At 39.8% G+C, this 17,260-nt stretch overlaps 1 protein-coding gene across 3 annotated transcripts in view; it reads right to left on the minus strand.

Annotated features, from left to right (window-relative positions):
* Positions 1-16,308, minus strand: part of LOC113409507 (cytosolic 5'-nucleotidase 3A) — a 36,380-nt gene extending 20,072 nt beyond the window's left edge. The window contains exon 1 of one of the 3 annotated variants that reach the window (XM_026663507.2): positions 16,187-16,308. Coding sequence is in view for 1 of the 3 variants with exons in the window: in XM_026663508.2 (XP_026519293.1) it covers positions 15,873-16,010 (138 nt within the window). In the remaining 2 variants the exon portion in view is untranslated. Of the gene's footprint in view, positions 1-15,872 lie in introns of all 3 variants that reach the window. The other 2 variants (XM_026663508.2, XM_026663505.1) reach the window with 2 other exon arrangements.
* Positions 16,309-17,260: the final 952 nt, after the last annotated feature.

Raw genomic sequence — 17,260 nt, forward strand, 5'->3', positions numbered from 1 at the left:
AGAATGTGTTTCAACTGAAACATGGTATACATAGTATTTTGACCGAGTCAGAATTATTTAATATAAAGACAGACAACTTTGCAGCCCATAATGGAGACAAGGATTTATATTTTAAATATACTTATGAAAACTGTGAAAAGTTGTCTAGTATATGAATGTGTATTAATGTAAAGGCTTCACTCTATATACTTTTAGTTCATCAAAAATGAGTCAAGATTAACTAAGTCCGTGTCACCTTTAAGGCATGTTAAAGCTCAATGGTAAGGACTGAAACAGGTCTCACAGGATGTCATTATCAGTGTGCTGGAGTCAGGTATTGCAAACAATGGAAAAAATGATGGGATATCAGTACCACATCATGCTGCTTGGGTATTGTTTAGATGGGGAAAGATAAACCTCATGATACCAAGAATTTAAGAAGGAAAGAACGCTAGCTTGCTCCCTTAAAAAAGTACTGCTGTACTTTATAAATGAGCTGACAGGCTGAATTAAGATTGAGGGGAAGTGTTAAAATTAGCTCTTAATTTGTACATTGTATAAAAAATTAAATACCAAGATGGAAAACCAGCATAATATTGATACATTTCAAATAAAAAAGCTACCATGTTGTATTAGCAACACATTTCAAATTAGTACGAGTGCCCAATCTTAAATTTTTGAAAGGATAACTCAGTTGGACCCTCAACACTGATGTGTTTTCACATTATGAAAGTGGGATATCTAGAAATGAAAGACCTACACTATAATTAAAAATGACCTCATTTAAAAAAAAGTTGCCAGATACATCTGCTACTTTGCCACAGGGTAAATGAAATAAAGCATCAAACACAGCAGAGGGTAACAGTAGAGCAACATGGTTATTTATTACAGACCAGATCCTGGTCCTGCTGACTTCAGTAGGACCAGGATTTAGCCTAAACTTCCTTCAAACTTCTGTACAGAGACAAAATTAAAGTCACTATCTGTTTATAATGAGATATGAACAAAGCCCAGCATGACCGCTGTACAATCTTTACTCTCTCAGTACTGAAGGTCATTTTAAAATAATTTAAGCACCACAGAGGGAGGGATAATTATTTCAGCACATAGAGGAGGTTAAAATAGAACCTTTCTGGCTGAGTACTGTAGTAGTACAGATTTTTCTGGAAATACACTTTCAGTACAAAATATTCTGGGAAATTAATTAACAGAAAAGTAAGTAGTCAGAAATGTGTGTATTTTCAATTCATATATTAAAATTATGAATATGTTTTAATTTTAATGTTTACACTGCTGCTCTATGTCAGTGTTTCTCAGCCGGTAGGTCAAGATTCGGTGGGGAAAAAGGGGATAGAGTAGGGGCAATGTTGGTGTCATGATGGCAACTGTGGGGTTGCTAGGCATTACTTTTTTTTTTTTTTTTTTAAAAACAGCCTGAAGCAAAGATAATCTGATTTCCCACATCTCTTTACCCTTCAAGGTCAGGTATTCTGTCAACCTCTTGAAACACACACACAAATTATGTAGATGGATCAATTTATCATTTTTTGCTGTTGATTTGATTTTTACATTTATGGTAAATTAAAGTGAGTTGTGAATATTTGGCTTTGAATAAGGAGTTATCAACCTGAAAAGGTTGAGAATCACTGCTCTATGTAAGATTTACTTTTCTTTTGGTTAGAATCAACTTATTGCCTTATGTTCAGTTCACATGGTATTTTGAGATTACTGAATTTTAGTTTTATACTCCATTTCCACTCATTAGCTGTACATTGCTTTACTATTTTTTCTGCTGGATATACTGTAGTTGGACACCTTTGAGTACATCCATATAGATATCAGCTATTTTCACATTTCTTAAACAAGACAATATCAGTTCTTGCTTTCTGTTGCAGAGAATTTTGTAATATGTTAAGAAATTAGACGTATGATCAGAAAACATATTTCTGTAAACACAGAGTAAGATTTGTGTAAATAGTTTTCAAGAATTTCATAAGAAATAGCTATTAGCAAGTGGATGAATTTCAGATGCTAAAAAACTGTTTGAATTATCATTTCCAGAGAAAGAAGAGTGCCAACTCAGCCTTACTATTCTAATACCAAATTCAAGCAGGAGAGAGAATTATAAAACAAATCTATAAGAAGCCAATCTTAAAACCATGTCTTCCCTTCAACCTTAATGGATAAAATAGATGGAATGAATATGCAGTAGTAAGCTTGTATCTTGATACCAGCAGGATATTTGATATGGTTTCAGTTGCCAGTCTCCTAGGGAAATGAGATGTGGGTTAACTGGAGGTAATATAGAGCTGCCAAGGGGGTTCTGCAGGAGTTCTGGATCCAAAATCATTAATTTTTTCGACAAGAAACGTGGAGTGTGGAACAGAGATTATGCTAGTCATATTTGTGGATGATTTGATGCTGGGAGACACTAACGATAGGATAAAATTTAGCATAACCTTTAGAGAAATAGGATGAAATCAACAAGTTACAATTCAGAGAAATATGAAGTGGCGCAAAAGTAATAATCAGACTCAAATATAGATGTAAGATATTGCCTAAGTAGAAGGACCTCGCAACTTAAACTAGCAAGATAATTCTGCTCTACTCAACACTTTGTATGCCTCATTTAGAGTAAAGGATTCAGTTGGGGGCTCCAAAAGAACAGACAAATGAGAAAGGCAGATTTCAAAAGAAATAAACACCAATAATAAGATCTAAAAAAATAAAACCTAAAAGGTGAAGCAGACTAGGCACATTAAATCGGGAAAGACTGTATAGAACAGTATTTCTTAAAAATAAGAAAGGATGCGATATAGAAGAGAGAGGTATTTTCATTAGTCAGTAAAATCAAAGTATGATGAACAGATTAAAAGGTGCAGCAACAAAATTTTAGGTTACATATTCAGAAGATGTTTATATCCCACCAAACCATTCAAGAAAGCAAAACAAGCTACCAGGGGAGGGGAGGAATCTCCTTCACATGAGATATTAAAAATTGTATACAATATCATTTTATCAGGGATAATAAAATTCCATCTCCACATACGATGCAGGAAAATAATTAGGTAACCCATTAGTCATCCTTTCCAACTTAAATGACTGTATGATCATAAATGAATTAGAGAAGACATAACCATAAAAGCTATTCCCATTGTGGCTGATTTTAGACATTAAAATTTTGGCTCATTCTCCCTACACAAATTTTAAATCATTTGGAATTTCCAAGAACTACAAGTCAAAGCACCACTGTAAAACAGCTGATGAAAGCAGTTGTGAAATCTTACAGTTGGTCAAAAGTTACATATAAATATTCAAGATGATTATATCATTTTAATGCCTTTTACATTATCTGTACTAAAGAAGAGAAGAGTCAGTTATGCATGTGCGTACACAGTGGGTGCCGCTTAACTGCTGTGACTAATTGTGTGGCTCCAAATCAAAACAAACTCTCAAATATACAGTGAATAGTTTAAAAAAAGTTCTTAAATGTGGGAAATGTAACAAACAAATAAGGAGTTTTCTAATTAATTGCTGCTCTGTGGAAAACAGTTTCTCAATAAATTACTTAAAGTTAAAAAGTGATGTTACACACAGTGGTGCTGGAAGTAGGGGTGCTACTGCACCCCCTGGCTTGAAGCAGTAATAACAAACCCCAAATACATGGTTTCCATCAGCAACACCCCTCTATAAAAATTGGTCCATCACCTCTGGTTAAACACAGATATGGGCTCTGGGTTCAGCAAGGTAATGAAGCATGTGCATACTTTCAGAAGGTAAGTAGCCCACTGACTTCAATCAGCCTAAACATGTGCTTGAAGTACCTTGCTAAATTGAGGCTATAAGGAACCTAAATTAAGGTCACAGAGGTGAGAGGAGTTACTCTGTGCTTGAAGGAGGACCAAAGATAGTTCTTGGTGTGGCAAAAAACAAAACAAAACAACAAAAACCTACAATGAGACCAGAAAAAAAGTTATTAACAGTAACTGTAGTTAAAATAGATGTGGTCCAAGTGTTAGTTCAAAACCTTCTAGAAAGCAATAACTGTTGTGATTCCATACAGAGCTGAATGTTAGCACTTGAGGGCATAAAAAAGGACCACAGCATTAGTGTCCCTCATTTCCTTCCACTTACCGAGAGCTTGTAATAGAACCTCTGTAAAAGCAGGGATGGAGCTATACGGGCAATCAACTTTCATTCTCCTTTGGGTATTGACAGTATAGAGCCCCACCCTTGGTAGACTTACAGCAGCCACCAAAGGAAATAAGGATGAGAACTAGTTTAACTGCAGGACTGCTCTTCTGAACTGGGTATTATACTTAATTACCAAGTCAAAAGAATAACACACTGTTTGAACTGAGCTTCAGGTAAGTTTGTATGCAAAATTTTAATCCTCTACAGCTCTCCCTGAGCAAGTAATAAATAAGGCCCTAACCCTCTAATGAGCTCCACATGGGTGGGCCCCTGAACAAAGCCTCACTGATTTCTTCAAGAGATGGAGTTTGGAAACTCACTGGGTGTGAGAGTTCCTAGGGTAAGGCTCAACAAGACTAAAAAGGGTGAAAGCAGGGTGAATATGGCACATGACTGAAAGTTTGCATATCTGGTTCTATTCTCAGGTCTGTCACTTCATGTCACTCTGTACCTCACTTTCCCTCTCATCTGAAAAATGGGGATGATAATACTTTGAGATCTACTGATGAAAACCAGTACATATGTTTAGTGATCAGTAGGCATCTGGGAGTGACCTTTACTCAGGAACTTTAAGTACTGGGAATATTGGTCAATAGGTGACATCTTACCAAGCCACAATGTGTATCTCTTGACGTTTAGGAAAAAAAGTTTATTGGATGGCAACAAAAATAACTGAGCAAAAGCAGAGAACCAGTAAGCCAGTAAGAAACTCCAAATGGAACAGAGCTAGAGTTAACTACCGAGACCAAGAGCTGAAGGGTATGACATCAAGGTTCTGACCTTCACCCAACTGAAGCAGGAAGAAAATGAGCCATGCTTTTGGCTCTTGGGTCTCAACCTTAGGCTTCATGTGCATAGTGCTATCAATCAAAGTAGGTTCCTGTGCAGCACCAAAGGCACAAGTCCCAAGAGTGTGAATATATATAGACAATGTAGGTGGATTAACTTTCCCTGCTTAGAGACAACTGTAAATGAAGAACCTACTTTTATGCAGAGACTTTCTACTCCATTTCTCTCTTCTCCCCCACCTCCAACTGTGAAATTCAAAGAAGAAACTTCTGCTGGGCTTTAATATTTATATTTTGGAAGGTGAGGCAACTCTCTTTCCTCCTGTATGGCAACAGGAATGCTAGGATTTTTCTGGGCATGGCTTCACTTTTTAATTATTCCGTCTAGTTTTGTTCCCTCTTTCCTTCCTTTTCCAGTCTTTTCTCTAACAGATTACTCCCTAACATTTAAGATCTCTGCATTTCCATCCTTGCCTGATCAGTACTGAGCAGCTCCCTTTAATGCTGGTATGGTAATGGAGCAGCAGTGCTAGAGAGACCTGATCAGTTCTGACCTTTGGTTAGAGAACACCAGGTCTTTCAAGGAGAAAGGGGATTTTACAGCCAAAGAACTCCCACCCAACCCCCAACCAAAAACACGCAAACTCAAAAAAACCCTGTACTGGAGGTAAATTTACATTTAAGGTTGCTACTGTGAATAAATCCTTACACAAAATATATGGCCCAAAATATTGTAATATTAAAAACCTAAGCATGGAAGTTACAATTGGAAAAGGTAATAAGTTATGTAAATATTCTACAGCCCTTATAGGTCATACATTTAATTAATAAGAAATGTGAAAATTCATCTTGCACACTAGAAAAATGTAATTCTGACCCACAAGACTTATGATCGTTTTCAGCATACAGATTTCTAATTACATATGGTACTTGTCACGGTCCAAATTAAACATTTATTGGTTTGTATGTTGAAAGAGTTTGTAAATGCATTTTACCTAGAAAACACCTCCAACACAATATCTAGAGTGAAATTTAGATTACCTAAGGTCTGCACAGAAATGGTTGCTGCTGATTCTCTTTTTCTCTTATCTACCAGTAAAAAAAAAAAAAAAAAAATCTGCTTAAAATCACTAAGTCTAAGAATGCTGTATCTAGATCAAATAAACTCTGACCCTTGAAAAGTAGAGCTGCGAGACCCAATTTGGAACTAAAATCCCCAGTCCAAAGTTTAATCCACAATGCAGTCCTAGACATCAAGCTACATGCTAAATACTTGGGTAGGAATGTAACGGTGTCAATAGATTACAGATAAAGTTACCTACTAAGGCTATCAAATTAGTTCATTTCTTATCTTTTAGGATCCCTTATAGTATGTCTCCTTAAAAAGTTCCTTCAGGTAATCCTTTAACGCTAAGGGTGAATTTCACCCTTCCGATGCTGACTCCAAGGAAACAGGCTCTGTGTGGAGTTAGGATGGTGATGAAACGTATCCCCTCCACTGCTTCATGGGTGTCCCTGGTTACTTGATCCACGAAAGTGTGAATGACTCTATAGTACAATGGTTAGGGCACCCACCTGGGGAGCAGGAGATGCTGAGTCAAGTCCTGCTGCTCCAATCACTCTGTTCTGCCTCTGAACACTCCCTCTGCAACCAACTATTCAGAACTGAAATAGAGCTTGTCTTTGTATCAGGCAGGGAGTGCACAAGGGCCTCTTCTATTGCTATTCTGCCTGGTCTCCTCCCTCCTCTCCAGTTTCATGGCAATTTTTCCATGCCCAACTTCAACAGAAAGACCAAAGTTCATCTGAACTGAGATTATCCTATATCTGCATTTAAGATGGTATTACGGGTGCAGAAAATATCAGAACAGTTGACCATAGTAATGCAGTTCATTTATACAATAATTAATATTTAGGTTGCTAAATGGTAACCAATACATTTGTAACAGGGAGGGAGAATATTAAAGAAGCAGGGTTAAGGACAGAGACATTTTTATGGCATTCACTGTATATGAATATCTCGGCTACTTCAGCTATCTTAAATGCCAGAAAGTCTAGAAATAATTAAGTGCTATGGAAATTTTTTGCTTTTAAGAAATAAATGTTGTAAACTAATAAAATATTTACAGTTTTAACTATCCAACTGTTTTTTAAGCTTGGAATACATAAAAGCAGAAACCACATATTTCTTCCTGTCACCTTTCCTGCTTAAAACCATGATATCCAAAGAAGAGTACAACACAGATATCACTAATTTAAGGTTCTCTGGGTGCGGGTCAGCAAGAATTGTCTATTTGTATGAATAATCATTAGGTATTAAGGATAGTATCAGAATTGTATGCTAGCTTACTATGAGCATACTCTTAATTTTTAGTATTTTTAAGCAAGTGTAAAGATATGTCTTGCTTTGAATTGCAGTCTAGAGCCTTAACGATAAGTTAGAGCTTGACTGGGAATTGGAATTCAGTCTGATCTGCTTCCAACATTAGAGAAAATAGCAAAGAAAATATTCTGTTACCAGTACAGAACTAAACAAAATCAAGCAAAGCCATTGCACTCTCGAGGAGGTACAATTTAACTGGTGTCACATAACCTATCCTTCCCCGGCACACACCTTGTTCAACACGAGTGTCTCTGGGTTGCTAAAACAGCATTTCTACCCCTCAGAACACTCGCCTGTAAATATTGGGCAATCCCAGCTGCTTCTCTTAACCCTATTTCAAGGGCCCCGCAGATCTCTTCAAAATCCACTGATTGACTATGCCACTGACTTCTGGGTTGGAAAAACCACTCAACTTTTATTTAACCAGATTAAACATAATTTCACCATAACAATAGCTTTCAGTAACCCTTCTACTTCTTACTCAGGGACTAGGAGGGAAAGCCTAGTTTTATTGGAGCCTCGCAGTGCTTCCCTTCATGGTCAGTCTAGCTCTCTGACCTGCTCTGTGATCCCGCTCCCTGTCTCCAGGAGCCAGCCAGCGATCCTACAAATTCAAACCCCCCAAAGTTCCAAACGGGCATCCTGGGTGCAGTGTCCATCCAGGAGTCCAAGCCTCTGTTAACCCTGTGGCATAAATTCTTTTTGGTTCTCATCCCATTCCATTATACAATAACATCATATCAAATAATCTCAATTTAATATAGTCCGTTTTTCAGGAATAACCTGTATGTGAATGATCAAAAAGTCAGTATTCAAAGAAGGAAAGGAGAGACACAAGGGGGATAAAAAACAGGCCTTGTTCAATACCCAAACATATGTTACGCTGACAAGCACTAGAACTATCAAAGAAGTCTCACATCAAACCGTGGAAAGGCTCTACAAAGAACCATTTCAAAATTCACATAGTAACAGTATTTGTGAAGCTCAACAGATCTTACAAAGTATTACTTCACAGTACTACTGTTTAAGCATAACAGACAAGATGTAGGTCATGGACAACCAAGTGCATTATTATTACTATGTAGTCTCAGAAGCTCTCAGTCTCTTGGTGCCAAAAATGAAACCAGAGAAAACCCCACCTGTTACCACATTATTCCACTCTGATTAGCTGTAATTTACATTGCTGGAAATGTAATTGTAAGTGGTCATCATTCTGGATTCTTTTGTAATATCATCTTTGTCAGTGGCCTTTTTTTTTTTGCCACTTGATATCCAATTCACGTGACATTTCCAACTATCTAAGAAAGTAACTCCATAAAATAAAATAAAAAAATTAAAAAAGCATGAGACCATTTTTCCCTCTTCCTGCAGCCTCTGGGTTCATTCATCACATACCTTCCAGCTTCCGCAATAAGCAAGGTAGGGATCCTAGAGAACACAGCGTCCTTCACTATATAACCCTGATTCACCACATTTCCAGAGTATAGTCCATCCTTTATAAAATCCATATTTGTCTTTGAAAACTGAATAATATTCTCTCTTTCCAACATAAAAATAACAGCTCCGCCCATCACCTTCAACAGGAACTAAAGTGAATATATTAAAGCAGGAACTATTACTGTAAGTTTGGCTTATCTACCTGAACACCCCAAAACTAAGTATTTCAAGTTTTAATGTTATCTTGTTAAAGAAGGTGGAAAAACCCAGGCAAGAAGGTCTTGGTGAAATGGAAAGAGAGATCAGGATGAAAATTCAATATAATAAGGTTCAAGTTTTTATTTTAATTGAGGGTAATTAAACACTGAAACAATTTATTTAGAGGTGTGCAGGAGCGCCGCCCTAGGCGGCAGAAGATCCCACCCCGAAATGCCGCCCCCCACAGAGGCGGCGGCAGGTCCCGCTGCCAAAATACCGCCGCGGTCGCCACCCCCCAAATTGTAGTGCCCTAGGCGACCGCCTAGGTCACCTAATGGGTTGCGCCGGCCCTGGAGGTGTGGTGGTTTTCTATCACTGGAAGTCTTTAAATCTAGACTACATATATCCTTCTAAAAGATGTGTTATAGCTCCAACAGAAGTTATGAGATTGATGCAGCACTTACTTGGTGAGGTTTTCTGGCTTGTCTTATACAGGAGATCAGATTAGTTTATAATAGTCCCTTCCATCTTTAAAATCAATCAGTGAATGAATTATCTGTAGATTAATTCTATCGAGTGAAATTATATAACTTAATACAATAGAATAATTCAATTTTATTTATTCTTGATAAAATAGAATAAGATTCTTTTTTTCCTCTATGTATTTGCAAACCTTATGCATCCCTGTGTGTTAACTAACAAATCATCATGGAAAACCTACAGTTTATAAAAGACAAAACTTAACATTTCAAATTCTATGTTTTAGGACTTAGTTTGCATCTAAAAACCTCTACTCAGGGATGTATGCCATCAAATATATAAAGATATCTTTTGCGTAGTTGGCAGAGATGTGGGCAAGGAATGTACATTTCTTTAATGACAACTTTTGTGTTTTTTGGTTTAAAGTTGTACATCTCCATAAAATATATACAGTGAAAGTGGTCATATTAGATTAATACAGTGTATCATAAGGTTTTAAAATTCAAGTTGGTACCATCTGCTGTTTTATTGTGTGTACTGCATCTAAGCCAGCTAATGAAAGGAAAACCTTGTATTTTAAAATATTAATATCTTCCTCTGATAGATTCAACACCCCAAAATCCAGTAAAGAACTGATAATACCCCTTTCCCCAACATTTCAGTTTAGCTGAGATTTCTCCAAAACTGCCTAATTATTTTTCTTAGAGGGGAGTATCAGGACAGGAATCAGGAAAAGAGTCAAACATCTGAAAGACATACTACTCCTACCTGAAGCATTTGAAATGCTGATCAAGTCAAGTAGCATAGGCACCAAATCAATGCAGGGAGGAAGATGATGCATTTTTCCTCATGCAATTAATAGAAGTTATAAATGTCAACAGGCTGGCACCTCTATTTCTAGAAATAGTTATCTTCTCAGACTAAAAGTCTAGCAGATGCTTTAAAGTACCTTAAACACTGCATGTACATTTAAAGCCACTGATTGTTTAATCCACAAGGAGTAGACGTCCCCCTACAGAAATGTCACCTACAATCGCCAGTTCACTTCCACTGACAGTAGCTCTAGTACAGACTAACTACCGTGATCTGCACCTGCATAAGTTAGGTGGCATACCCATTTAAACACTGGCAGCTGGTCTATGCTAGCACGCTCATTGTTACAACTAGTGGTAGAAATGGTGGAAAATCAAAAGGGAAAAAAAGAAGAAAAAAAAAGCATACTGTAGAGAATGGGTATGTCTACACTACAGGATTAATCCGAATTTAGATAATTCGAATTTGGGAAACAGGTTGTATAAATTCGATTGTGCGTGGCCACACTAAGCACCTTAATTCGGTTTTTAACCACATTAATTCGGTGGTGTGCAGCCACACTACCCCATTAACTTAAACACAGTAATTCGGTGGTGTGCGGCCACACTAACCCTAATTCGAATTAACAAAATCGATTTAGGCGCTACTCCGCTCGTCGAGGTGGAGTACAGAAATAGATTTTAAGTGCCCTTTAATTCGAATTAACTGGCTCTGTAGTGTGGACGGGTGAAGGGTTAATTCGGATTAACGCAGCTAAATCCGAATTAAAGTCGTAGTGTAGACCAGGCCAAAGACTACAGCAGATTTTCACCTAAAGCTTATTCAAGAAATAATGTTTATTTTCATTTTTAAAAAAATAATTACTTATTTAAAATTTACTTTCTACTGTTTGAACATAAATTTAAAAACGCAAAACCAACCAACATCCATTTCATTCATAAAACCTAGTCATAAAAGCAGTGAGATAGATGTCAACTTAGTTCCTGCATTAGATTACCACCTGAATTATTGAAGGAAAAATGGAGCCAGGGAGTAACTTATTACAATGCAACTGCAATTAGCAACAACAACAAAAAACTGAACTGATGTGGTGTATGCCTAGAAGTTTTTTTTTAAACTAACATTATTAGTTGAACATTGAACAGTAACATACCATACATAATTTTTCCAATATGTGCTATTAGTTTTTACATGTAATGGAACTCAGACAAGTGGTTTACATTACACTTCTTGGGTAATAATCAAGCACAATTATGAATGAAGAAAAAAATTACTTTAACAAAATGACATATCACTTGGAGAGCATTTCAGGGCAATTTTTTTTAAATGCTCCAGAGCAGAATGAATCACTGAAAAAAACACTTCACTGTTTTAGAGACATATCTTCCATCCTCCTATCTCTTTCACCAAAAATGTGTTGGTAAACAATTTAGAGCTGCCCTAACATTCTTCCCCCTCTCCCCCCCAAAAAATCACATCTACTAGATGCACTGAATCCTGACCTTTACTACTTGTAGCTCAAATTGCAACTGTTAGTCAGCACATTTTATTGATAATTATTAAGACTACGAGGAACCAGTTTTCAAAGAAGATAGGTCAATAATGGGGATTTCATCAACCCTTCCAGGCTTTATAAGAAGCTGTACTTCAAAACTGGTATTGAACCAAAAAAGCTAAATCAATTTCATTTATTAACTGGACTAAGTTCTAGTGTAGAAAGAGAAGATGAAACTGATTCTTCAGTTGACTATAGTAAAGAAAGTCCTATATGAGAAAATATGAATAGGTTTTGTACCTATTTTAGAAAAAAACCCAGAACTCTGGCATTTTGTTTTGAGGCCAAATTTTTCCTCCCATAGGTCTCTAGAACTTGACAAAAATGCCTAAAAGAGCATTCTGGATTCTGGATCACAGAAGCAGAATGTCTGAAGTCTCAACTCCTACTTGGACCCCATCTACACTGGGTGGAAAAAGCCTGTGAGGAGAACAAATGTTTATTCATAGATTCTAGGGCTGGAAGGGACCTCGAGAGGTCATCGAGTCCAGTCCCCTGCCCTCATGGCAGGACCAAATACTGTCTAGACCATCCCTGATAGACATTCATCTAACCTACTCTTAAATATCTCCAGAGATGGAGATTCCACAACCTCCCTAGGCAATTTATTCCAGTGTTTAACCACCCTGACAGTTAGGAACTTTGTCCTAATGTCCAACCTAAACCTACCTTGCTGCAGTTTAAGCCCATTGCTTCTTGTTCTATCCTCAGAGGCTAAGGTGAACAAGTTTTCTCCCTCCTCCTTATGACACCCTTTTAGATACCTGAAAACTGCTATCATGTCCCCTCTCAGTTTTCTCTTTTCCAAACTAAACAAACCCAATTCTTTCAGCCTTCCTTCACAGGTCATGTTCTCAAGACCTTTGATCATTCTTGTTGCTCTTCTCTTCTTTAAACGCAGTTCATGCTAATATAATGTAAATATACTTTTCCTGGCCTGAGTAGACTAGTTTTACAAACCATTTTCTAATTATCTACTAGACACGGGTCTTAGAAGAGTCTTCAGGCAACGCCAACTTGTTTTAGTTATGCAGGTCTTTGGGAATGTATCATTCAAAACAGTAAAATGATTATTTTAGCTAGACACTAGTATAAAAACATAGTTTGTAAAATGGTAGTGCCTGGTCTCCACTGGCCAGCTAAACCATGTTTAATACTGAAATGAAAAATATTTAAAAACAGTTCTGTTAACACTCTTATTCCCAGTAATGAGAGGGTTCTAAGGGTCACTGCTGCATGAGCGGGTCCAACATTAGCTCCTCAGGAGATATTCTCCAAATCACTACTTGAATCAGGCTCAGAATCTTCCCCTTTGCAATGTTCCTTCTCTCAAATGGACCATCATATTGGACATTCTTTTTCCTGATTGCCACTCACATTGGACAAGTGACTTAACCACTGCACCTCAGTTTAGCTATATATCAAATTGATAGAACAATGCTTATTTACCTCAAGGAGTATTGTGAAGCCTCATGAATCTTTGTAAATAAGTTTGAGATTCTTGAAGGGTAAATGTTATTGTAAGTGTGAAGTATCATACATTCCTTATTTCAAACACAACACTGAATAGCATAAATAAAATACATGGTAGTGTATAGGTTTAGGTTTAGGAAGACCTGCATTCTTTGTGGCAGAACTACTTTGTTTCACCACAATTGACAGCTAACACAACACTTTCCAAAAAAGTAGTGGTACCTTTTTTTTTTTTATTAAATACCTCAACACTTTTTATACTTCACACATACTCATTACTCATATCCATGGAATGCACTCCTTTATCTCTGCAGCCATGGAATAAACTGCAGTTATTTTGCATCTCTGATCACCTCACTTGCCCTCTTCCAACCAATTCATTTGCAAAACTCTAATTCTAACATTCCAAAAACTCATCTGTTTTCCTTCAAACACTTACAAACAAACAAAAGTGACAAGCAAAAACCAAAGGAAAGGAGTGTTCTTAACCTGAGCTAGCTAACCTGAAGTAAAGTCTTAGTGAAGACAAGGGAGTCTTCAGTTTTCACATCAGGTAGTAGATGGAATTAAAAACTATGCACACCCCTGTAAAGACATAGCCCAACAGCAAAGTTTTAAATTAAAAAAAAAAATACAATTTTAAACACTGATAGTGCAAATACTTAGGAACATGCTTAACTTTAATCATAGTCCAATTGAAGTCAATGTGACTATTTATGTACGAAAAATTATGTACCTGCTTAAGTGTTTGTGGGTTCAGGGCCTTAATTTTCAGTAGTTTGAATTTTATAAAACTGCTATAAGCAATAAACATTGACAACCTACCAGTATTAACATTTAAGAAAAATAGCATTTATAATTTAGTTTATTAATTTTAATTTACAGTGTCAATAGCACATTTTACAAAGCCATATTTAAATCCTCCTACCCTCTTTCCAAGTATTTTAGGAAGGTAGAGCCATTTGAAACAAACCTCAACTTCCTTACCTCCACAAGCAGCTGTAACAGGAAACCAAAATCATACAAAACAAAACCAAAACACCATACTTTCTATACATTGCATGTGTCATGTAAAGATTTTTCACTGGGGGAAATTGAGATGATTCAGGGAGATTAGTAATAGCATACAGTGGATTTTTGCTGGGGTTCATGTTTTCATAAACATGTGACTGCACAGTCAAAGGAACAGCTGCATTTTAATATTTGCATGTGCAATTGTGGTAATTGTTAGAACAAATTATGTATGAATAATTATAAAAATCTAGGTCTTAAATCAAGTCTAGTGGCAGCAGTCGCCTGATACATCATACAGGGCGGGTGTGAAATGAGTTGGTGGTCTCAGTCCAGTTCTTAGTGGACAAGTGTCCATATCACAAAACCACCTTAACAACTGGTACTTTTGTGAAGTGCCTCTGCAAAAAGGCTAGTTACTAAACATGCCGTGGGCAGCAAATTACAGTTACTGGAGCTGGCTGCTCTAGAACAAGCCTGATACAGTATGGATGAAGCTTGCACTGATAATACAGGTACTTGTTCCAGTTTTGCAGTACACTTTGCAGAGCCGTTGAGCTAACACCTTTCACAAACATTACATTCACCACTTCCTCATTTTTCGTGTCACCCAACTAACTCCATTGAAAAACTGCAACCGGTATAGGTGATGGAACTAGGGGAGGCAGGGCCGGCTTTAGGAAGTGCAGGGCCCGATTCGAACAGTTTCGACAGGGCCCCAACAGGGATGACTAAAAAAAAAAAAAACATGTAAAAAAAACACGTGGGGCTTTTACTCACCGGGCCGCGCTCCTAGTCTTTGGCGGCGGGTCCTTCACTCGCTCTGGGTCTTCGGCGGCACTGAAGGACCCGCCGCCAAAGTGCCGCCAAAGACCTGGAGTGCCGCCGGGTGAGTAAAAATTAAAAAGGCGCCTCTAGCCAGGGAAGGGATTCTCTGCCACTTGCCCCCCACTCTGGGCAGCCCTGCCACTGGGCGCGGGGCCCGATTCAGGGGAATTGGTGGAATTGGCCTAAAGCCAGCCCTGAGGGGAGGTGCCGCAACCCCCAGGTTTGAAGTGGTTTCCATCATATACTGGGTTTACAGTTTGGTTCAATGTACCCCCACTATACACATTGCTCCAGCACCCCTGGCAACCAGTTTGCAAACAAACAACAACAAAACCGCCTCCTAGTCTGATGATATCACATCAGCGTCTCAGAGCCCAGCGGTGGATTCCCCCGCTAGGATTCCAACCGATCTTGCGATGCTACTGCTAGCATGTACCTGGAAGGAGTTTAATTCCTACAGACCAGCCTATGTAGACATACAGAGGGGCAGATTCAGACCCCTCCTTCCTCCTCTTGCCCTCCCCACAGACTCAGGACGAGCAGACTTTGAAGCTGCCCGAAACAGACGGCCAGGGACACGTGGGGGCTCATGCTGCTGTCAGGATGGACAAGCCCAACTCTGGGGGTGGGAGCCTTCCCTCGTGCTAGGTGATGCCTGCCCCTCTCCCCCCGCAGTCCCCGGGCTGGGGGCAGGAGGGTGTCAGGAGAGAGGCGCGGTCCCGCTGGGACCTACCATCTCGATGATCTTGGTCTTCCTGCCCGTCTTCTTCTTCATGGTGAAGATGTACTGGGCCAGGACGACTCCCCCCACCAGGGCGCACACGCTGGCGCTGGCCACCGCTCCCATTTTGGCCACCGCGGTCCTGTCCATGGCGGCTCCTCCCTCTCCGAGGATGGGGGGGTTGGGAAGTCTCGGTGTCCCCCGACAGCAACACGGGGCCCGCGAGCGGCAGAGGCCGAAGAACCCCGACGATACCACACAGAAGGGAAGGAGGGGACGACGTTGGGAAAGACCATTTAGAGTTTTATCAGTCTCCCTTTTCCCACCTGGCAGGTTGTGTCGCTTCCAAGCGGCTTCGTTTTCTCAATATGTCAAAAGAGAAACACAACTGAATTGGCTCCGCGGCTGGCTGCTTTTGGAAGAGGGGAGCTGCTCTCCCCTCCCTCAAGAAATGGTACAACCCCACCCGCCACTCTCGTGGCTTCCAAACTACATCTCCCGGGATGCTCCGGGGCAGGTTCCCCGCTTCCGGTCCCCGCTCGCTGAGGGGAGGGGTGCGGGGTTGGTTGTTAAAGTGCTATGACAACGGGCGCGAAGATGGCCGCCGAGGCTGGCGGAGCGGGGCAGCTGGTGCCGCTGGCAGCCTCCCCCTGAGCAGCAGCAGCCCCCCTCCCTCCCTCCCTCATCCACCCCGTGCCCTGTCCCGTCCGCGGCGCTGCGAGCCGGGAGGGCTGAGGCGGCTGGTGCCTGCGGTTGTCGCCTGTTGATCCCCGTCCTCGGGGACCCGCTGAGCCCCAGGGCCGGGCCGGCGGCTTGGGAGGGACCCGCACCTCTCTGCTCGCGCACACCTCTAGTGTAGACGCATCCTCCGCCGTGGCTGCTGGTCAGTTTCCAGCGCAGGTACTTGCGGGTGCAGAGGCCCCTGCTTGGACGGGTCTGGTGAGTAGCCCGCTTGTCTCATGCAATGCAATTCAGTGCTTTGTGCAGTGCCGTGGAAACTTGGAGCCCTGTCGCTTGGGAGCTTTAAAATTAGAGTGGACAAAGCCCACGCTCGCAAACGTACCGGTTCTGCACCGGCTTATTAACCCTGTATAATGCCCTGCAATACTTTTGTATGAATGTTGATTTATGTAAAGTAGAAGTTTATCCAGTTTAGTTAAAGGTTTGTATGTATTTTGTTGCTAGTCATTAAATAGTTTATATTTATGTATTTTAAAATATTTATATTTTATAGCTTCCCTACAGGCAACAGGCCTTATGTTGGCTGTTTTGGATAGCATGGTGTTCAGGGCCGGCTCCAGGCACCAGCTTAACAAGCAGGTGCTTGGGGCGGCCAAGGGAGAGGGGCGGCACCTGCGGCAATTCGGGGGCGGCAGGTCCCTCACTCCCTCTAGGAGCGA

Source organism: Terrapene carolina, unplaced genomic scaffold, assembly GCF_002925995.2.
Source record: "Terrapene carolina triunguis isolate 2854851 unplaced genomic scaffold, T_m_triunguis-2.0 Scaffold33723, whole genome shotgun sequence".
Taxonomy (NCBI): domain Eukaryota; kingdom Metazoa; phylum Chordata; order Testudines; family Emydidae; genus Terrapene; species Terrapene triunguis.